This window comes from Hippopotamus amphibius, chromosome 5 (genome assembly GCF_030028045.1).
Source record: "Hippopotamus amphibius kiboko isolate mHipAmp2 chromosome 5, mHipAmp2.hap2, whole genome shotgun sequence".
In the NCBI taxonomy this organism is placed as follows: Eukaryota; Metazoa; Chordata; class Mammalia; order Artiodactyla; family Hippopotamidae; genus Hippopotamus; species Hippopotamus amphibius.
This window is the reverse complement of record NC_080190.1, coordinates 39,321,929-39,345,272: the sequence shown is the minus strand read 5'-3', so window position 1 is coordinate 39,345,272 and position 23,344 is coordinate 39,321,929. Positions and strand designations below refer to the sequence as shown.

General features: G+C 39.0%; 1 protein-coding gene across 1 annotated transcript; it reads right to left on the bottom strand.

Annotated features, from left to right (window-relative positions):
* Positions 1–216: 216 nt before the first annotated feature.
* On the bottom strand, positions 217–22,585 carry ANKRD22 (ankyrin repeat domain 22). Its single transcript, XM_057735947.1, has 6 exons — positions 22,385–22,585; positions 9,803–9,994; positions 6,855–6,962; positions 4,359–4,436; positions 2,006–2,104; positions 217–1,676 (listed from the first exon to the last, which is right to left on the bottom strand). Exons 1-6 carry the CDS (start codon positions 22,403–22,405, stop codon positions 1,599–1,601), a joined length of 576 nt encoding a protein of 191 aa, XP_057591930.1. The 5' UTR covers positions 22,406–22,585; the 3' UTR covers positions 217–1,598.
* Between the last annotated feature and the right edge of the window lie 759 nt (positions 22,586–23,344).

Sequence of the window (23,344 nt, the reverse complement as noted above, 5' to 3'; positions counted from 1 at the left end):
AATGCATTATGCATTGCATAAAGCATGCATGTGTATTGCAGTACCTAGGTTCTAGTCCAAGCTTGTTTGAGAGTTTACAGCTTGTTTCTAGGAGACCTACTGGTTACAAATGTCTGGCCCAGTTTTCTGCCTTCAAAAATTAAATGCTGGGAAGAAAGTTTTAAAATGTCATAAGCATAATAAAACATTATGCTTTGATCTGGACAAAGGTACTCTTAGAAAATTACCCCAACTTATTTGTAAATCTGAATTTATTTCTTTAGAAAATTGTCCAATTTTCACACAGTTTGAAAGACAACAGTTATAAATTACATGGTATGGTAATTTTGCAAAACTCTGACACCAAATTGAAGGTAAACTGGCAAATTGTTGAAGGTATACTGATGTGTGAAGTTTCCCTTTTTTTTTTTTTCAATCTTCAGAGTCACCTGATAACTCAGTTCCATGTGAATGGATCTTAAATAACATAGTAAGAGACATTTAAAGCCTTCAGAATCTATATCTATATACACACAACTACTTCCCTCACAAAATATGTGCCTTAAGGCCCTGTACATAGTTCAATAAATATTCCTGGATTTGATATTTTTATTAGACCTTTTTCTGTTTGCGGATGGTAAATCTTTCATTCCTAGACTGTATTTGTTACCATACATAGTGTGGCTTAGTCCATGTCTAAAAATATTCAGGATTCAGTCTTGCTTTGCAAAATTCAGTCATTTTTAAATGTGCTTATTTCTGCTATGTCTCACTGACAGAGGACTTGAGACAGATATTGCTTCGATATTCACAATCTCTCCTCTAGAAGTATAATCCAGATACCACCTCATCATAGAGCTCTATTTCTTGTAAAGAATTCCTTTATCCAAATAATTTACAATAATAGTTTTAATTTCATCAATAAAAAATACACAGTAGTAACAAGGTTAGTAACTGCCTTGCATTCACAAGAGAATTATAAAGACATTTTTGAACAAACAACTTGATAGTTACATAATCTTGTTCAAGATCAAGACGGCTCTTATTTGTAAACTGATAGCAAAACATTTAGAGGTATGCTGGTATACCGGCTTCCTAGAAAGGAAAACAAAGCTCTGACTTGTAGCATCTGGCAATTTCTGTGGTGACAACTGATAGGCAATTTTGTTGAAATTATTTCACCAAAGGAATATTGACATATGAATAGCTAAACCCACACACATACACACAGCATTCTATACAAATATACATGTTTTGATTCTTCCTCTTAATACTCAAAGGAGCCTCAGAGGAACAGTTAGTCTCCTGGGGCAGGATATGGACGGTATGGCCTCTTTATAAGAGAAACACAACTGCAAAGAGAGAACACAGTCCTCTCCTTCAGGAGAGACTGAATTTGAAACATCACTTTTTTTGACTGAAGTGGAGAACCCAACAGCTTTAAGGTTTCCCCTAGAAGGATTGTTCCACAGTAAAATCCACTGAGTAAAAAACATTAGAAATACAAAGCTCTTCGAAAACTCAACTCAGCTTCCAGGTTGAGTGGTCCACAGGCCAACGGTCCAAGATGGAGATAGAATCCAGTCCCTTTCCTACTTTTTCATATGAGATCACAAAGATTATGAGGCTTTCCTCAGCATTAATTCAATCTGGGAAAACTTTAATCTCCGTGCAATATCCAGGGAACTCTCACCACGCTGAGGAGAAAAAGAAATCATAGTTATTGATCTCCAAGAAAGTCAAATGTCAATGCAAAGCATCTGATAAACAGTTTAGAGCCATTGACTCACAGGCTTGGCAAGGGCTTTGAATGTCATTCGGTTCTAGCATGAATAGGATAACTTGATTCCTTAATGAAGGCAATTAATTTGCTGCTAACAACTTCAGAGGCAATTAATTTGTGTCAACACAAAGCCAAATTAGAAGGTTATGCTGGTGGAAGAAGCTCAGACCTTGGTCCACAGATCCTTACCTGATTCTTTTTTAATTTTATTTATTTATTTATTATTTTTTGGGGGGTCCTTACCTGATTCTTTATCATGGGGTCTGCATGGGCTTCAAGGAGCAGAGGGATGAGAGTCTGGTTCTTCATTTCGCAGGCATAATGTAGCGCAGTGCAGCCATACTGAAACACAAACGACCAGCACCAATCAGAACCCTTACACACCCTAGCATGTGGCTTCTTTAGCAAGTATTTTTCCTATGTTGTAGTGTACAACTAAGCCAAACCAACAGTCTGCAAACCATCTATGTGCAAAAGTCTTTTCTGCCTCAATGTATATATTATCAATGTCCTATAAGACAATCATATCTTGCATCCTCGTTTTCTGTTCCAGACCAAATGAATTCAGCTCGTAAAAGTCTGATGCTGAACTATCCCAAGGTTTCTTTGTGGAATTCTGTATGTCTGGCCAATCACAACCTTGATCATGTTACCATCTTTTCCCTTAAATAGTCTCCACGTGGATCTTTTCGCAGATATCATCCCCTATGGTTCCTGATGAAAATCCCCACCGTCTGAAGAAGGCTGCTGACGTTCAGATGTTACAGCACAACTACCAGATCAGTGCTGGTTCACGTAGGAGTCTCACATCCTTGCTCTGTTGCAGCTTATATTATATATTATACAATAGTGGATCTACTCTGTGAGACTAATTTAAAACACTAACTACAGGTCAAAAGAGATTCATAACTAGAGTATTTGTGCTCAAAATTTTGCCTTTCAAAAAGCAGCCGAACAACTATGGTTTTAGTAATAATATTCAAAAAGTGAAGAAATAATACCCTTGACTCTCAAGACTAATAGAATTAACGCTGGACCTCATGCCCCAGAAACTCTTCTAAGATCATAGGAAATGATGCTGCAGTCACTTATTTTTATCAAATGAAAACATGATAAATGGAAGATCTGGCTCTGAATTTTTCCATGTGAGATAAACATGGTCTAATAACCTAAAAATACAATATACTGCATTACTTAGAGTTGGAAAATGGATTTTAACATGCAGATGGTTTTTGGAAAATAGTAGGAAAAAAATGTGTGTGTGCATGTATGTGTACATGTGTGTGCACAGGGTTGTGATTCTCTATCTAGAGATGGAGAGAGATATAGATAACCAGAAAAATGTCCTAGAGAAATTTCGGTCACAGGCAACATTTTAAACCTTTCGAATTTAAGTGAATGGACTAAGGAATACAGAACTTTTACTGAGATTTTAAAAAAATCTTACTTTCTACATTTCAAAGTTATCTAAAGAAATGATGAGGCACAGTCTATCCAAATTAATATAAAAATTCTATTTGAAATAAAAGGAAAAACATAACATTTCACAAATGTTTTCCCTTGTGTGTGCTCTTCCCCCCAATACACACACACACACGTTACCTCCATTTAAACAATGATACCAATATAACCAAAACTAAAGTGATGTAAATAATTAATAGAAACAGGCGTGGGGACATCTTCTCTATCACAGAACAATGGTAAAACACATGCACACACACAGACGTACACAGCATAAAATAAATCAGGGAACACAAACGGAATATTGGTTTTCATAAGCTCAAATTTCAACTTGCCTGCTTTTTCAATAAAGAGCTGGGAATCCAAAATTTCCTCTCACTGGTATAATCAAATAAAATTTTATGCAAGTCAGTTTTTGAGAGAGAAAAATGAGTGCAAGGGTGTGGGGCAAAAGGTGAAAACAAAACCTTATATTTATAAACAGGAAGAAGTTAGCCGACGGTGCTCCTGTTATCACTGTTCTTCCTGTCATTTGGATTTCTCTTTGACCTTATCTGTCTTTAGTTTACAGATGGGGACCTTCTCATCAGTGGGTTGGGATCTTGGCTGCAGTAGCAGCTGTTAGGATTCGCTGAGCACTTACTGTGTGCCGGGCACTCTGCTCAGTGCTTCAAGTGATGATCCCTGTAAGTAAGGACTAGTGATGTTCCCATTTTACAGATGAGGAAACTGAGAGTCAGGTAAGTTTAAAACTTGTCAAAACTCACATAAATAAAAAGTAGCAAGCCTAGGTTTATACATAGGCTTTCTGACTCCAGCTTAACTACTGAGGGTGGAATTTTATAATCAGAACCTCCATTTTTCTTAATTCCCCACTAGTGGTGGAGCAGTTCTTTTAAAAATGTTCTATATTCAATAAAAATGTTATTCCCATGAGTTCAGCGGCAGAATATAAACAATGCCAAGGTTGCCCGATGCAATAAAAAGGAAGGAAGGGAGGGAGGGAGGGAAGGAGGGGAAAATAAATGTACAAGTGTTTCAGAAAATACAGCAAGCAGCTTTATAGATGACAAGTAGACCACCTACAAATACCATTTTCAATATGATTTCAAAGTGACTAAAAATATAAACTTACATGATCTATAGCATTAACTTCAACACCAGCGTTAAGTAGCATTCGTACAAGAGCCTCATTCTGCTTGGTCTTTGATACCTGTTACAAACAGCAAGCACAAGAACAAGAGAGGTTTCTTTACAAACATTGTCTCCATCTTATGTCTGGACTGTTCCAATCAATAGGCTTCATTTTAATCCCAACACCCCTATGCATCTATGCATCTTTGCATCTTTCTTAAACGCTCCCCCACCTCCTGACTGCCCTCTAATATCAATTAGGTAAAGCCATGGTTGTCAGAGTGTGGTCCTGGGTTAGCAGCATCAGCACCCGGGGACCTAGGAAGGCAAACTCTGGGGCCCCATCCCAGAGCTGCCAAATCCTACTGAGGATGGAGTCTAGCGGCCTTTCCCTTCCTCACTCAGAACCCTTCTGTAACATCCCAGTGCTCCAGGGGCAAAAGCAAAGTCTTCAGCCTGTGACAAGGCCCCATATATTTTTCCCTCCACTTATTACCCCAGCCGTCTCATCCACACCCCCTGCTCCCCTTGCTCTAGCCACACCGGCCTCTGTTAGTGTTTCGTTCCCACCAGGCTCCCCTGTGCCATGGAAGGGCTGCACTGAATGTGTCTTCTGCCTAGAATCCTCCTCTCGCTCTCTTCTTTGCCTGATAAATTCATCTTTAATATCTCAGTCCAAGCCCCTCTTCCTCCAGGAGGATCTCCCTGACCTGCCTGGCCAGGCAATATCCCTCCCATCTGCGCTATCTTAACACTGACCACCTCTCTGTACCAACTACCTCATGGCAATGTCACATGTATTTCTGTTAATTTCATTTGATTAAGGACTCATTCTTCACTACCATCTACAGCTCATGAGGACAAGGATTACACCTGTTTGGTTCATCATTGTATTCCTAACATCCAGCACAGTGTCTGGCACATAAAAGGTCTAGAATGAGTAAGTGTTGAATGATTGAACACATGAATGAAACTAACTAAGCTCCTCAGAAACCCACTTTTCCTGCCTGAGATTCTGACTACAGGACACTTTGAGCATCCCCCCACCATGCCATTGCGTTAGGGAGCATGGCTCTCTCTGCTCAGGTGGGCGTGTCCTAGAGTTCAGCCCCTTTACCATTTAGGAAGCTCCACCCAGCTGTCTCCTCTCTTTGGGCTTCCCTCCTATGTCAAGGTCTAAACTGCCTTTCTCCTCCCATCATCCTCTAATGTAACATAGCCCTTTCTGATCCCTTTTCCTACAATTTCCTCTCATGTCACTTACCCCTTATGCATCACAAAGTTACAATTTCAGGCCCCATGAGTCAATACAACACATGTGCAATCAGAGCTGTTATTCACTATTATTCATATTTTTGCCCAGGCCTCCAGCTTTAAACATTGTTTAGAAAGCAAGGTTGTGTGTCGACAAATTCTGAATGAGCCTTGTTAATCATAGCTGTGATTTTTTTCTTCATAATCTCTAAAAAGATTTGCAAATGAATGACAGATTCACCCCACCCCAAAACTACAAATATTCAAATGCTATGTACTAAATACAGAATTTTTTGAGAAATTTTCAAGGGTATAAACAGATTATGTGTTTATTAGTGAATTATAGTTTTCTCTCTCATAAATCCAAGCATCAAAATCAGTGTATAACATTTAATTACCCAAGGAGATAATAACATTACCTACTGGCGGATTTTGTTCTGGAGCTTATGTTAACAGGAATAACTAACACCCATAGCTGATTATCAAGAAGAGAAGGGAGCTGGTCATTTAACTGGAATAGATTATGTATCTGTCGAGTCATCTTTCTAAGGTGGAACTGGCCACAAGAGGAACCAGATGGAAAAAAAGTGAATGAGTCAGTGCCAACCTGTCACTCTATTTGGAGAAGAAAAAAAGCCAAAAACCCTCAAGCTTCATCTCCTACTTATAATATGACTGCATTCCTATACCAACTACATCTTTCTTTATATAAGCAGATGACTGCATGCCAAATATTCCTTCAACCATGAATAAATCTACCAAAGTGAAAGGTGGGCTTCAAATTCTTTATAAAGATCTCCTGTTTTGTCAGCTTCTGGTGCAAATCTCCTGAGATCTGTTTTTAAATTCACATCAGGGAGGGTCCTTAAAAATCAGAAACTCAGAGAGATATGTACAAAGACTTAAACTCTTCTTACAAAAAAAAAAAAAGGAGAAAATAAACAGTAGGGATGGGATTGTTTTCAATATTCAGGAGTTTTGCTTTTCCTTCAGAAGATTCTTAATCAAGATTAATTTATTTTTCCAAATAAACATTGCACAGATTATTATGCCATTGATTGATTTACCTGGCTACCTTTCTTCTTGCTTTACTGCAATCATAGCATTGCATGTATGTTGGAAATGCCATTTATAGAATAGAAACCAAGAGCTTATTTTGTTACTGTTTCTTTACAACTCACCAACTTGGCAAAATTGAATGACTCATGCTGTGATCTTTAGCTCTCAGGAGTGTGGTACTCACCATGAGGAAATACCCAATAAGCAGGACAGGCATTAACAGGATGATGAGCAGATAATCAAAGAAGGTAAATCTTTTCTTCACAGCATAATGCAAGCAGGTTCTCTGTTTCTAAAAGATTAAGAACATGACCATTTATTAATAAAATATTATGTTCCAAATTGCATATTTTTATATTACATTAAAAAATGCAGTCTGTGCCTTTTATTTTTGTGGTTCCCATGTGTGACATCACTTCCTATGGAGTATATCTAATTAATAAACCCAGATTTCCATTGACTGAAATATTTTTAACACAGTACATTCTAAAGACAAAGTTGGACCACAGAAGGACAACAAGTAAAATGTACATTTATGAATCATCAAAAGATGGGTTCTCATGCTCATTTTGGTTTGGGGGAAAAATACATTGAGATATATGCATAGGACTGAAATTAGTATGAAAAGCTATAGTTACTCCTTAATCATCGATGGTACACAATTATTCATTTCGTGATTTGTTTACAGGAAAATTTTAACCACATGGCAATTTTTCCAGGTTCCTACATGCACACAAGCAGTGCTGGAAGAATGAAAATAACTCAATTTAATTCTTCAAATATGTGAATAATTATCAGGTGATAGATTTAAGCTTCCAGGAATTGCAGGGGATATAAAGCCGCAGGGCCTTGTAATTAAACAAAGGTAGACAGAAACAGGCACAAATAAGTGTAATGCAAAACAAGCTTCAGTGACTGGAATTCCAACCAAATCAACGAGAAGAGAGGTGAAGTCAGGGAGAAAAGAAGGGTTCATTTCTACTCTTCTTAAATAAGAGCACTTTTTGTTTTTCTACTATCAAGGTATATATGTTCTCTAAAATTTTTGTAAACTAGACAAGAGCATAAGGATAGAATTTAAAAGCACTCATTATCAAATAGGTCAGAGTTCACTGCTGACACTCTGCTGTCTCTTTGTGCAGTCTTTAAAAATGCACACATGGGGAATTTTTCAATGTAGGCTCGTACTACACATGCAAAATTGTATCTGCTTTTTTTTTTCAATTAACGTGTAGAATGTGTGTATTTTCCTATGCCATTTACTATTTCTAAACATGTAACTGGTATGGCTGCACTGTTTACCGTTGAATGGAGCTCTTTGAATTTATGGAGCCAAATCCTACCTGCTGAATATTTCAAGTAATTTTAACTTTTCATTTTCACAAATAACACTGCTTGAACATCGTCATGTGTAAAGCTTTGTCAGCATTTCTAAATTTGTCCTTAGCATAAGTTTCAAAAAATAGAATTCCTGGCATAAAAGACATTCACGCTTCTCACACTGCACTGTTAAATTGTGCCCCAGTAAAATGGTAATGATGAACTTCCTTCCTGATCAAGGTTCGATTTTCTGTCTTCATCCAGGTCAATGGGTAGAGCCAACAAACAAACAAACAACAGCAAGATGTCTGTATGTTTTAACTTAATTTGCTTTCCATACCTTCCATCCTCTATTAGGCATGTACATCTGTATCAACACCAGAGCTTTGTTTGCTTACTTTTAAGGCCTCTGTTTACTACTTCTGAATCACTCAAATATAGATTTAAGAAACAGGAAAGCACCAATTCAAAATATTAACGTACAAGGATGAGTATTGGGGAAAATGGAAGAGGTTAAACCTTTAAAAACCATTAAAAATATTTTTAAAATAGAAAATTGCAAACCAAATACTTCTTCTCATAAAATCTCTACTAAAGTATCCACTGAAGTCCTTCCCATGATTTCCATGAGGAGCCTGTCTCAGGTTCTCTGCAAAACAGCGATAAAGGTGCCTCCTCGGCCCTGTCCCTGTGTTGACAAACATCTCCCTCCCTCAGCTTCCTAACCAGCAAGTCTCCTGAGAGGGCACAAACCCAGTGATATCTGTCTTGGCCACCCGCTCTCACCACAAGGCCACACACCTGGTTCCTCAGCTGAGTGCTGGGGCAATCATGTCACACTCCACGAAGCTGCCTATCTATCAGATTAACACAGCCGTGACTTGCTTTTAAACCCAACCACACAAAAAATAGGAAGCACAAACAAGAAAGTCCAGTAGCGATCCATTTTCTGATAATATATTATTACTCCCAATGAGCTGGATTTTAAACTTCTTGGAAGGGGCAAGTGGGGCCCTACAGGCTATTTTCCCTCATTGAATGCACTTGAGTGGGTACAAGGCATTCGTAATTAGTACAAAGAGTGACTTTTTATATTTACTCAGTGTACTTTAAATGTTGCCTTTACTATGATGCAGATACTGAATGTTCCCATGGGGTTCTGAGAGGATGTTCACAGCATGTCCTGCTCTTCCTTAACCCTGAAGACTCCAAGTCAGCTAGTAATGCATATTTAAGTATATCCTTTATGCCTTTCTGTCTGGTCTCAAGTAGGCTCTGGTTCGTAAGCGTATTTGTTCTTGGCAGATTTCTCACTGAAAGTCTTTTATTCCATAAGCAAATTATAGGATCTTCTGGAGATCAGAACATTGACCTAGTAGGTAAAAATCTAACTAATGAAATATCACCACCAGGTCAATACTTGTTTTCCAAGAAATCTTTCCCATTACTTCTGTAATAGTAAGGAAGAGGAGCAGAGAGGGGGAGGGGCAAAGAAAAGCTTGGAGAGGAGGAGGAGGAGGAGGAAAAGAAAGGAAGAAGCTCTATCCAGACGAATAAGTGAACCATTGCTTTTTTTTTTCTTTGCAGAAATACGAGGACATAATTAGCCACGAAACCCACAAAATATGCCTGTTCACTGAGCTATGTTTTATTTTGCTTTTTAGCCTGATCATATGGCCTCAGTGTGTGTCAGTCTCTCTAAAGTAAGGCCAAAAAAAATTGTTGGTATTAGGAGCTACAAACAAAAAGAAAATGACATCCACTACTTCCATTGGTTCGAGGAGAAAGGAATTACCATGATCATGGCCTCACCTGGTTTTTGAGGTTCACATCAGCATTTCTTCTCAGAAGGAAGGAGACGATTCTCAGGTGCCCTCGCCTGCAAGCACAGATCAGGGGGGTGTCTCCATTAAAGCCATCCTGAACGTTGATATAGTTGCTGTCTTCTCTCACCCACCGCCACACTTGACCCAAGTCATTCTGATAGGCCGCCTGGCAGATGGGCTGAGGAGAGGAAAACAAAAGCAAGTTTTGAAATATGGGAATAATTAAACCACACCAAGAAAAAAAGTCACCCGACATTTTAAAATCAATGTTGCCAAATTGTAATCTATTGCTTTGCGGATGAGATTTTTGGGTCTCAATTATGTCTAGCCTTAAGTCTAGAACACGTGTAAGTCCACCAGGAACCTCTTATGATTTCCTAAATTACTTGGCACACAGGAATGTTCACTGAAGGGATGAATGAGTGAAAAGATGGAAACAATACTGCCAGCTCAGTAAGGAAATAGTGTGTTGGGTTCATGGATAAATGATGCCTGTCTAAAAAGCAGGTTTTCACTCAAGATAAAATCGGCATATCGGAGGAATTTAGGGCACCATTAAGTAATGGGACAAAGACACAGGCCCCCTGTACTCAAAGAAATCTGCAAGGGGGGAAGACCTATTTTAGACAAATAATATACAAATAATGAGTTATATAATTAACTACAACTAGATGCTTTTTACTTTAGAAAGCATTAGGAGGAGCTTTGCAAAGCACAATGAGAGTTTTACAGCAAGACCTGAGCAGACCTCATCTTGCCTACTTTCCCTCTCTGCTCTCCGCCTGGACTTCTCCCCTTTTTTCAATACCTCATGTTTAGTTTCTTCCATAGGGGCCTCTGCCCTTACTGCTCCTTCTACAAAAACAAACAAACGAAAACCACTTTTTGCCTCTTCACCTGGCTAACTGCTAGCTCATCCTTCATGTCATAACTTATTTTCATTTTATCTAAGTCTTTAGATAAACTCCAGTATTCCTTCACAGCATTGGCATAACTGTACCTCTTTTCTTACTTATTTATAATTGGGTGTTTCAAGCTACGGGGAATCAGGAGGTGTTGAAGCCACAGTGAGTGAGGGAAAGCACTGACCTTCAGGCTACAAATTCCACATAAATAGAGGCTACATCACTCCATTCACCACCATAGCCCCAGCATAAAACACAGCACTGGGCGCATGGTAGGCAAACACTAAATATTTTCAGATTGATTTTAATTAGTGTAAAAAAATCACTTAGAACACCTGGCACACAAGTGATGCTCAATTTACGGAAGTTATTATTGCATATTAAGTATTAATTGAATTAATTAGTAATATCTGCTAAGAGGTAAAAAAGGTTAAAAAGTAGTGGTCAGGACTTTCCTGGTGATCCAGTGGTTAAGACTTCACCTTTCAATGCACAGAGTACGGGTTCGATCCCTGGTCAGAGCTAAGATCCCACATGCCTCGTGGACAAAAAAACCAACAAATAAAAACAGAAGCAATATTGCAACAAATTCAATAAAGACTTTAAAGTGGTTCACGCTAAAAAAAATCTTTAAAAAAAAATTATTAAAAAAAGAAGTAGTGTTTAGAGAGGTTGCAGGAGAAGCCAGAAAAAGACATGGCCCAAATTCAAAGGAGGAAAAGTCTTAAAAAAATTAGAAAATTAACTTAAATTGTGATATCTAATTTTTACTTAGACATGACATAGAAGTGATTTGATACATGAGGTGTACAAGCAGCTGAGAACGTTCTATGCTGTTATAAACGCTGTTTCCACTAGGGGGCATCTCAGTGTCATAAAAGCACAGACAGAGTTCGATAATCAGAGGGAGGTAAAATCTGTCAGATTTAGCTCTTTGGAAAAACCTGTTTCATTCTTCTTTAAATTTCACCATACACCAGTGAAACTTTGCCACTGATCACTACTACTCACGGACTGGCACTTGGGAACTGATGATCTTCTACGCAGAACTTGAAAACAGGTGGCTATAGAGTTAATTTTTCTACTAAAAAGTAAAGCGTCTTCCTGGCCCACTTAGACATCACATACAAATTGTTAATTTTTCTTTTCCTAACATTTTAATTTACAATATTTTAAAAGCTGGAGTTTTTCATGTAGTAATCTGTCTTTCCAGCTTCTCATAAAAAATTGAAAGATTTGACAACACTGGGCCCGCATTCACTTAGCACACCACACAAATCTCCCTCCTCTTGGGTTCCTCAAAATCTTCACTGAGAGTTAACTATAAGGAGGAACGGAAAGTGGAAAGTTTTCCTGCAAGAGTCGCCTGGTGCCTTGGAATGCTTTCTCAATCTCACTTGAGCAATATTATTTACAATATTAACCAGACCTTATCTTTCCTAGGCTTCCTATATCCTAGACACACAGTTTCTGTGTTTAGCAATATCTGCTAAAAGGAAAAAAAAAAAGTTTCAAAGTTTCAAGAAGGAAGATAGAGTTAAGAGAATCACGTGTAAAAGGACTGCTGGATTGGATCACTAATGACCGTTCAGAGATCAATTTCATGCAGCGTTGGGCAGAAGGCAGAATACAGGGGCCCGAGTACGCAGTCTGCGAGGAATTAGAGAGTGCGATCAGAGAGGGATTTGTGGTAAGTTGGTAGTGAAAGCTAAGAGGGCGGTAGGGAGCACCCAGAGGGCTATAGCAGGGTCCAGCCAAAGTTCACATTTATAGGCAAAGTGGTGGCTTCAAGTAGTTATAAATACAGACGCTGGAAGCAAAATTTCTGGGTTCCAATCTCAACTCTGCCACGAAACAGTTATGTTATTTGGACAATTTAAACAATCTGTGCTCAGTTTCTTTCTCCATTTAATAATCACATCTTCTTTATCAGGTTATAGGAAGGATTAAGTGTGACTAGATAGATGAAACACATAGGTCAGGTCTGACTCATAATAAACCCTCAATTAATCTAAGCTACTCTTATAATTATTTTTTAAAAACGTAGCAGCCAGTGAAGATGGGCAGAGGTGGTGACCAAATAAATAATTATTGAAAGAGAATGAAAAGATGATAGGATAGAGAACAAAAGTCGAAGCATTAACCTTGCTAAGTAGAATGACAATGTGTTCCAAGGCCAAAGCAAGGGGGAAAGATAAATGGTCAGGATAGAGAGAACGTAACATGAGCTGAATTTCTGGCCAGGAAGTCTGAGGTTTGATCTTCATGCTTTTTGTTAACACGTATTTATCATCAATAAATAGACATAGATATTCAATAAACAGAAATTATGTTAAATACATGAATGGGTTAATGATGTAGGGGAACAAAATTTGCTGCCCCAAAATGTGTCTCTTTGGCATGAAGATTACTTTAGGCTGATTATTTTTAAGAAACTGAAGACTCAGAAAGTCTTTCTTTTTACCTCCCCTCCCCCCCCCCCCCAAGCTGCCTAAAGAATTTAGATAAAAGAATTTAGATAAAAGATTCTCTGACACAAATCATACCAATGTTTTCTTAGGTCAGTCTCCCAAGGCAATAGAAATAAAAACAAAAATAAACAAATGAGACCTAGTCAAACTTACAAGCTTTTGCACAGCAAAGGAAACCATTAAAAGAAAGAAAGAAAGAAAGAAAGAAAGAAAGAAAGAAAGAAAGAAAGAAAGAAAGAAAGAAAGAAAGAAAGAAAGAAAGAAAAAGAAAGAAAGAAAGAAAGAAAGAAAGAAAGAAAGAAAGAAAGAAAGAAAGAAAGAAAGAAAGAAAGAAAGGCAGAAAGGCAGCCTACGGAATGGGAGAAAAAATATTTGCAAATGATGCGACCAACAAGGGCTTAATCTCCAAAATATACAAACAGCTCATACAACTCAACAGCAAAAAAACAAACAACCCAGTCAAAAAGTGGGCAGAAGACCTTAATAGACATTTCTCCAAAGAAGACATACAGATGGCCAGTGGATACATGAAAAGATGCTCAACATCACTAATTATTGGGGGAGGGATAAATTGGGAGATTGGGATTGACCTATACACAGCTAAAAATCCTGCATGCAGAAATGAAGATCCGACGTGCCACAACTAAGACCCGGCACAGCCAAATAAATAAATAATCTAAAAAACAAAAAAAAAAATCTACAAATAACCAATGCTGGAGAGGATGTGGAGAAAAGGGAACCCTCCTGCACTGCTGGTGGGAATATAAATTGGTGCAGCCGCTATGAAGAATAGTATGGTGGTTCCTCAGAAAACTAAAACCAGAATTATAATATGATCCAGCAATCCCACTCCTGGGTGTATACCTGGACAAAACTCTAATTCAAAAATACACATGCACCCCTATGTTCATAGCACTATTCACAATAGCCAAAATATGGAAACAATCTAAATGTCCATCAACAGATTAATGTATAAGGAAGACATGGTACATCTATACAGTAGAATATTACTCAGCCATAAAAAAAAGAACAAAATAATGCTATTTGTAGCAACATGGGTGCAACTAGAGATTATCATATTAAGTGAAGTAAGTCAGAAAGAGAAAGACAAATACCATATAATATCACTTACATGTGGAATCTAAAATACGGCACAAATGCACCGATCGACAAAACAGAAACAGACTCACAGACTGTTGGTTGAGATCAGACTTGTGGTTTCCGGGGAGGGGAGAGAGAGTGATGGACAGGGAGTCTGGGGTTGGTAGATGCAAACTATTACATTTAGAATGGATAAACAACAAGGTCCTAACTGTATAGCATAGGGAACTACATCCAATCTCCTGGGATAAACCATAATGGAAAAGAATATTAAAAATAAGAATGTATATGTGTGTAAAACTGAGTCACTTTGCTGTACAGCAGAGATTGGCACAACATTGTAAATCGACCATACTTTAATTCAAAAAAAAAAAAAAAGGCCTGTTCTGGAAGAGAGCTATCACCAGATATCTCTGCAAAGAATATGGGGGAAACTCGGCAGTGCCTGAAGATCAGAGTCCACTCTGTGTCCCATTGCCTCTGCAAACATTTATTTACCAAACATTTGCTTTTTCATCTTTATGTGAATTACCTTTCTCCCCTTTGAGGTCCCAGATCACTACCCGAACACCCTCTCCGTCTTTAGCTGAAGATGGCATTTAACATGAGGGTTTCAGCCATTTTGGTGAGTTATTCAGTTTTCCTGGGTCTCTCCCACCTATACATGTTATTAGATTTTTGTTTGATTTTCTCCTGTTAATCTCCCTCATGTCCATTTAATTCCTAGATCAGCCAGAAGAACAGGAAGGTACGTGACTGCCTGGCTTTCAAAATAGTTGAGGGGCTTCCCTGGTGGTGCAATGGTTAAGAGTCTGCCTGCCAATGCAGGGGACACGGGTTCGATCCCTGGTCTGGGAAGATCCCACATGCTGCGGACCAACTAAGCACATGTGCCACAACTACTGAGCCTGTGCTCTAGAGTGCATGAGCCACAACTATTGAGCCCATGTGCCATAACGGCTGAGCCTAGAGCCTAGAGCCTATGCTCTGCAACAAGAGAAGCCACAGTAATGAGAAGCCCGCGCACCACAACGAAGAGTAGTCCCCAGTCTCCACAATTAAAGCCTGTGTCCAGCAATGAAGACCCAACACAGCCAAAAATAAATAAATAAATAAATAAATAAAAATAAATTTATAAAACAAACAAACAAAAACAGCTGAGAACTGGGTGCTAAAGGCCCACCCCTGTCCCATTTTGTATCTCCCTTTTCCAGCCCCTAAAATTTAAGAAGTGCCTCTAGGAAGCACAAGACATATTCAGCTTGTTGATGATTAAAATATTCTGAATGTGCTATTGAACATAACCATGTTTTACACTGCTCCAAGGATAATAGATATCATAGCTGGAAAAATATTTGGCATTATTTTAGTAACATGGAGGAATCTGAGCTGCTTGCACCATAACAGAGGTCTCAAAAAGCAAAGTTTCCCCACCACCCCCACTCTCAGTGTTGCTTGCCCGAAAGTGTAATGGCTCTTCCCTAATCGTCAGTCTCAAGAAAGATCCCTTGGGACTCTGCCTTGATACGTTGCTTATCAAGCATCTCCATGCTGAAGCTCCACCAATTTTCCCTAACAATTTCTGAGGAGGATCTGTGGTTTCTGCTGCAACACTGTTCAGATAAAGAGCCTTGTGCACTAATGAAATGTCTTCCCAGAAAAGGCAAGATGTTTTCTTCCTCTTCAACTTAGGAAATCTTAGGGAATAATAATGAGGGTTTTATTTTATTTATACAATAAATCTCAAGCTTTTCCTTCTGATGACTCATTTCTTCACATACTGTGATTTAAATTTCTTAGTAAATTCTTTTTTCAGATAAATAAAAAAGGCACAGGAATTTTTTTTTGTCTTAGGTCCACTTAGTCGTTATGTAACATGAAGGACAGTCCCTGCAGTGGTTGGATTATGAGGAGTAGTAGCAGTGAAGGAGAAATCAAGGAGGGTACACATGTATCTATTTTCTATTCTTCCTCAAACAAAGTCTTCTTGAGAATGTGATATTGTCTTCACAGCCAGGAAGTTAAAGAAGCTTCATTACCACACTTGAGACCTGAGAAGTTTTGAGGTCAGGGATGAGGACCAGGAGAGGGCAAGAAGGCCTTTGCCTCCAATCATGCAGAGAAAGGACAGAGGAAGGGTAGATTCTAGCTGCTAGATCTAGCAAATCGGAAGCCCCGATATCTCCCTATTACCTCAGACCACCAAAGAGGTAAATGCAGGGCTTTGAGGAAGCAGTAGTGACACTCTCACTGCCTCCTGGGCTTCAGGACTTTCTGCCAAACAATGGCTGCCCAAGGGTGGAAAGGACCATGTTAAACTGACATTATTTAGAATAACTGGAGCACCGTGATGACAAAAAAGCAAATAAACCTTTAGTCCGTTTTACTGGCTTCTAAATTCTGCATAGACAATAAAACTTCTTATCACCTGTGCCCAGATGAATTGCTCTCACCTACACCTTTCATCTACTGCTCAGTTATTGCAACTGGCCCAACTTCCCATGCTTCCAATTCTCCATACATACACCCCTTATCCGGAACACTCTCCCCAAGATTCCCAAGACTGGATTCTTATTCCTCATTGTTCAGCTCGAATGTCACTACCTCACTGGAGCCTTTCAGGTCAAATCTAATTACATATATACACCCCTCTTGCATACTCTCTCTTTATCCTGTCGCTTCCTTGATTTCTCTTTTCACTACTTACAATTAGTTTTTTCAATGTGTATATTCATTTTACACTGGTAGCTCCAAGAGGTCAAGATCTACTTTTATTTACTTATTCACCATGTACCAGGAGCTAGCATGTGCCTGGAATATAGTATGTATATATAAATATCATTGATTAAATAAATGGGCGACTGAATAAGTGAATAAATATTTACAAATGTTTAGTCCAAGTTTCCATTTATACATTGAAGCTATCGTTTCCTTTTTGAAATGTGATTTCGTACCACATTATCATTTGTAAAATATTTGAAATATACAAGGAAAGAATTAAGAAATCAATTGGGGCAGAAGCTCTTCGGTACTCTTTTTAAATACACAATGCCAAAATTTTGCAAGGGGTTCAATACACAAAGTATATAGAAGGAGCTGGTAAGATTGTGAAGGAGGCATTTTTCTTCTTCCAATTGCCTTTGCGTTTCCTTTTCCCTTATCGTGGAATGACACAATATTTCGTGCTGAACCGGATCTCACCCAGCCCTCTTATTTTATAGATATCAAAACTGTGACCTGGAGAGGTTAAATGGTTTCCCCCAACTGCACCGAGTTTCTGGCACAATGGGGACTAAATTCTAGGTTTCCTAGATTTCCAGTCCAATGGCCTTCCCATTCATTACATCTCTATTCTTGTCCCCTCCCCGAGCTCTCCTCCTCCATGGGACCAGCTCTCCCAAAAAGCCCTGCTTGGCCTAAACTGCTTTCTCTGGACACTATATTTCAAAATGATCCGCCTCTTCATTAAATCATATGCTCTTTTACTACGGTAACATCTTCCTATCTGAAAAACAGATTCATTCCTAAAACATTAATATTAAGAGTGTGTGGGGGACTTCCTTGGTGGCACAGTGGTTATGAACCCGCCTGCCAATGCAATGGACATGAGTTTGATCCCTAGTCTGGGAAGATCCCACATTCCACAGAGCAACTAAGCCCGTGTGCCGCAACTACTGAGCCCACGTGCTGCAACTACTGAAGCCCTTGTGCTCTAGGACTCTTGCACTGGAACTACTGAAGCCCATGCACCTAGAGCCTGCATTCCACAATAAGAGAAGCTACCACAATGAGAATCCCATGCACCGCAATGAATAGCAGCCCCCACTCACCACAACTAGAGAAAGCCCGTTTGCAGCAATGAAGACCCAATGCAGCCAAAAAATTTTACAGAAAAGACAGTGTGTGTGTGTGTGTGTGTGTGTGTGTGTGTATACCTCTGTTCATAGGTAACTTTAACATTAGACTTTCCCAAAGTTTAAAGGAATACATTATTACAATATGATTTTCTAGATATTCCTTTTAAGGCCTTGTTTCCCCAGCTGACAAGGACCAGAGCCTAGAGAAGATTCTATAGGTCTCCTAAGCACAAATTCTTAAGCTAAGTTCTTATACATCTTCCTTCTTTCTAATGTTTGTAATACTTTTCAGTACGACACTTCTCTACAGGGCGGGAGTAAAATGTACCACGCTGTAACTTGGATTTAGTTTACCCTACTTTTCTAAGGGAAAAGGACAATAGTGTATCTTCATGGCGAGGAGTACTGGCAGAAGAGCAGAGTGGTTGAGGCCAGCTTGTTTATGGAGGGTGACATGTCTGTTGAGAGAGTTTTAGGGAAAGAATTTAGCATGTTCATCAGGACATAAGCAGAATTTCCCTGAACGTACACAGGTCTCTAGCCAGTAAGTACTTTTTAGCTACATAACTCTGGGCCAGTTCCTGAAACTGTCTTTGCCTCAGTTTTTTTCACTTGTAAAATAAGGCTCATCACAGTGACTCTCTTATATGGTTGGGTGAGTATTAAATGAGTTAATACACATAAGATGTTTAGAACACAGCCAGGCACACAATAAGGCCTAATTAAGTGTTTGTTATTATTGTGAATAGTGTGAACAGATATGTGTGATAAGGTTTTAAATGAATCATCCCTATTTAAAAGTCCTGCTTACAAAGCTAAGGGTGATCATTCCAAGCTTAGTTCTCTCACTGAGCTCTAAGCCTATCCTCCGTTGCAGACATTAGGACCTACCCTGGGACACCCCCTCATTCTCTCCTTCTTCCTTAAAAATATATTAGAAACAACCTAAATGTCCAACAATGAATACATGGATGAAGAAGATGTGGCACATATATACAATGGAATAGTAGTTAGCCGTAAAAAGGAAGAAAAGTTTACCATTTGCAACAACAAAGATGTTATATAATACTTAGAGGTATTATGCTAAGTGAAGTAAGACAGAAAAAGATAAATGCCATATGCTCTCACTTTCATGTGGAATCTACATAACAGCAATGAAAAACAACAAACACACACACACACACACACACACACACACACACACAGAAAATGAGCACGTGAATATAGAGAATAGACTGGTGGTTGCCTGAGACAGGGCAGGAAGTGGGAGGTGTGCGAAATGGGTGAAGGGGGTCAAAGGTACAAATTTCTAGTTATAAAATGAATAAGCCATTGGGATGTAATGTACAGCATGGTGACTACAGTTAATAATACCATATTGCATGTTTGCAAGCAGCTAGGAGAGTGGGTTTTGAAAGTCATCAAAAAAAAAATTGTAACTGTATGATGATAGATGTTAATTGGGCTTACTGTGGTGATCATTTTGCCATATATACAAATATTGAATCATTATTTTGTACACCTGAAACTAATATAATGTTATGTCAATTATACCTCAATAGATATATGTATATATATGTGTGTATATACAGTAGCATAACTATTAGCCATGCAAGGCTCTAAAGTGTAGCAGAATATGCACCCTAATTTACACCTCTTAGTGTAATGGTTATTTTGAACTAAAGGCAATTGAGAAGAAGCAGATACAAAGAACATTCTCTGTCTTCCCCCTATTTAGCTAAAAGCAGGACATAAATATGTGAATGTGTTCCCCCTTCTTTCTCTACCAAGAAGGAGAAAGTTACCTTTGTCATCCTGGAGAAGTCACCAAAGTAACCTCCAGAGTGTAATGTACTAACTAGCCCTTGTCTCCCATTAGCTCCCCCACGTATGTGCCTTCCCTCAGCTTGCTGCCTTAGAAACTCAAGGTCCTCTCCTCTGTCTTTCCACTCCTCTAAAAATGTATTGTTCTTTTGTTAAGAAGCTATATGTGCCCAATTTCTAAGTACCTCTTTGAGTTACTGAAAGTAGTATCACTTGTGATACTCCGTTGCATGGAAACACCATTTATCCCAACACGACTGTAGGCTTGAGAAAGAAAACATTGCCTGCCATATGGGTAAACAAAGGATGTCACAGTCATCAGCGGTTACAGCCACCACCAGCAACCAAAGGGAAGCTGGGGAGCCCTGAGGAAAGTCAGGATTTGAAAACACAGGATACTGGCCCCAGATAGCTGAGGTGCATGTCAGAGGAATGATTTCAGTGAACCCAGACTCTTGATTCTTCCCATACATAGAAAAGTGCTAAATTCCTTAACTTGACATGTCTAGTTTTCCTTTGTTAACGGTAATTTTTTCTTCCTACTACCTGCCCTTTGTTGCAAAACTCCTATCTGTCCTAGCTCCCCGCCTCATCTCTTTGGAACCGTTTTCTCAGGGTTACTTGAGAGGCTGCCTCCTGGGCTTGAAGTCCTCAGTATGTCCACTCAATAAAACGTAACTCTCAACTTTTAGCTTGTGCATATATTATTTCAGTTGACACTATCTGTGACTCAGCGTTAATTCTGAGTGTTGAATAATTAGCTATGAGTTTCTAGGTAAGGTAGGCTCTTTTAGGGGTGTGTGTACACGTGTGTGCGTGTGTGTGGTTGTTGTATTTGCTTTCAAATATCATAGCACGTTCCACATTGCTTTGTCTTCATATACCTGAAAAGTGAAACGTTCATTGCACTTCTGGGGATATTCTCATTGATACTTATAAGTAATTCAACATGTCTCGCCTGGCCTTAACTCAACCACTTGCCAGATCAACACCCCATTCACAAACAATTACACTGCTCACACAAAGATATCCTTAAGTAATTATTCCCGGGGCCTAGACTGTACACGATAATCTGGCTTCTCACACAGTGGGCCTGGACCAGCAGCATGTAGGTGAGCTGAAATGCATTATCCTAGGCCCTACCCAGACCTACCCAGACCTACAGAATGGTAATCTGCATTTGAACAAGACCCTTGAGTGATCTGCAGGCACATTAAAATTTGAAAAGCACTAGCCCAGAGCAGTGTTTGCCTCCCAGGGGTGGTAAACAGCTCACCTGCATCAGCATCATTTGGGAGGCTCCTCTAAAAAGCAGGTTTGTGGACCCTTCCCCAAACTGAGTGAAACAGTCTCTCTGGGGTGGAGGCCCTTGAATCTGCATTTTCAACAAGTTTCACTCCCTGGCACTTAGGCAATCCAGGGTTTAAGAAAGGCCAGAGTAGCATTTGAGAACATTATATGTATTGACATTTTCATATATGTGAGTTCTTCACCAGCCTGAAGTCACTGGGCAAGACATATCTAGAAATATAAAGTAAACAAAGAAAAGGTGACTACAGAAAGACACACACACACACACACACACACCCTGGCGTTAGAGAAAACTGCCAACACTGAGAAACTGCCTTCAGTATTAGAAGAAGCACCCAAAGAGGTTCTCCTGAGCGTCTGCAATGAAATGCAGACCGACCGGTTATCTGTGTCACAGAGGAGAGGGAGCAAATCGTGAATAACAATGTCATTTCACCTCTTGTTTAAACATCACTCTTTTGTACTCCTTTGAAACATTATTAAAAATCTATTTGATTCTAATAGGTTACTCTCAATACAGGAAAAAGCATTTCTGTATCCATTAGCTGTGAAAAGAAAAAACTCAAAATATCTAAACTACAGTCTGTTTTTAGCCCTCTTCTATACAGGGATAGATTTTATTCGTTACTGCTAGAGGTGAATTTCCTTTCAAATACCAAGCGGAAAGGCATTACTCTATACACACATTTCCATAAATGAACCAGGCCACTTTTGTCTGTTTAGAAAATCCAGATGAGGACAATTTTTACTTGTCTTCTGGATGTTTGAAATCAGAAAACACAACTCCATTAACTCTGTTTTCGTAAACTTCATTTTACAGATCCAAAGGCCCCCCGCAAACATCTGGACATCATGACATGTATACTACGTGGCTCTCTACTTACATCTAGCTAAAGTTTTAGGATTGCAAAATAATTTGCCTTAAAATATTAAAATATCAAAAAGACTAGCACACTGGACTTCTGACTTAGTGCTCTTACAGAAAGTTAGATGGAAGAAAAGGAGACATATTAACAGGGATAGGAACTTCCACTTGAAAAGCAGGAGCAATTGTTAACATCTTGGGAATCTTATTTCGATTTCCAGAGAAGTTACATACCTCAGAGTATAGGATTCCCATGCTGGTGCTTCACAAACTTACTTCACCTCTACAGCTTCTTGAATCTTCTGGAGGTGTTTCCAATTAACATCAAAATCCTTCCCAGTCGAGAGAAAAGTCCCTAGAAGCCCAGGTCGGTGGCGAGTCCTGTGAGTGTTCTTCCAGCAATGCAGGCAGCAACACACCTTCCAGAGAGCCCAGCCCAGTGAAACAAGGGCATTAGTTTACCGTGTAATGAATGACCCAAGTCGTGCATCATCTAATGTTACAACCCCGAGGAACTGGTTTCTGAGTCATAGCTACTCTGCCAGTGGTGACATGTGGAAAAAAGGAAGCAAAGATGAAGGGGAAGGAGAGTTCTCACACGGGCAGAAAGGGCGCAGGGCTCAAAACGGGGTACTGTGTTTAGGACATTTCCTAATTGAAATCTGGTTTTCCGTGGCTATTGAGAAAGGCTAAGTGCAAACAAACTTGCTTGTTAGAATCGTATATGTCTGTATAGGACTTGAACTTCATGAAAAATCATCTTTTTAAAAATCATCCATCTTTAAAACTGATGGATTATTGCTATCTTTATGCACAGATAAGTTTATTATTCCTTGATGTTTTCTATTAATATAAACTAAAATTATCAAAGTCAATTTATGAGCTATATTATTTTATATACATAAATGTGCTCATAATCACTTTCAAGGGCATCTTTGATTAAAGTCTGAGCAACTCAAATTAAAAAACCTAAACTCGAGGATGGAAGATGCCTTAGAGGACTGGGGCGGGGAGGGTGGGGGGGACTCGGGGGGGGGCAGTCAAGGAAGGGAGGGAATATGGGGATATGTGTATAAAAACAGATGATTGAACTTGGTGTACCCCCCAAAAAATAATAATAAATAAATAAATAAATAAATAAATAAATAAATAAAAATTTAAAAAAACCTAAACTTTTTGAAAAATCAGTCCTAT

Coding starts and splice junctions, on each gene's coding strand:
- ANKRD22 (XM_057735947.1), bottom strand. CDS start 22,405: ATGGGAATCCTATACTCTGAG. Junction 4,437..6,854: donor TTATTGGGTATTTCCTCATG/GTGAGTACCACA, acceptor TGTTTGTAACAG/GTATCAAAGACCAAGCAGAA. Junction 2,105..4,358: donor AAGTTAATGCTATAGATCAT/GTAAGTTTATAT, acceptor TTTGTGTTTCAG/TATGGCTGCACTGCGCTACA.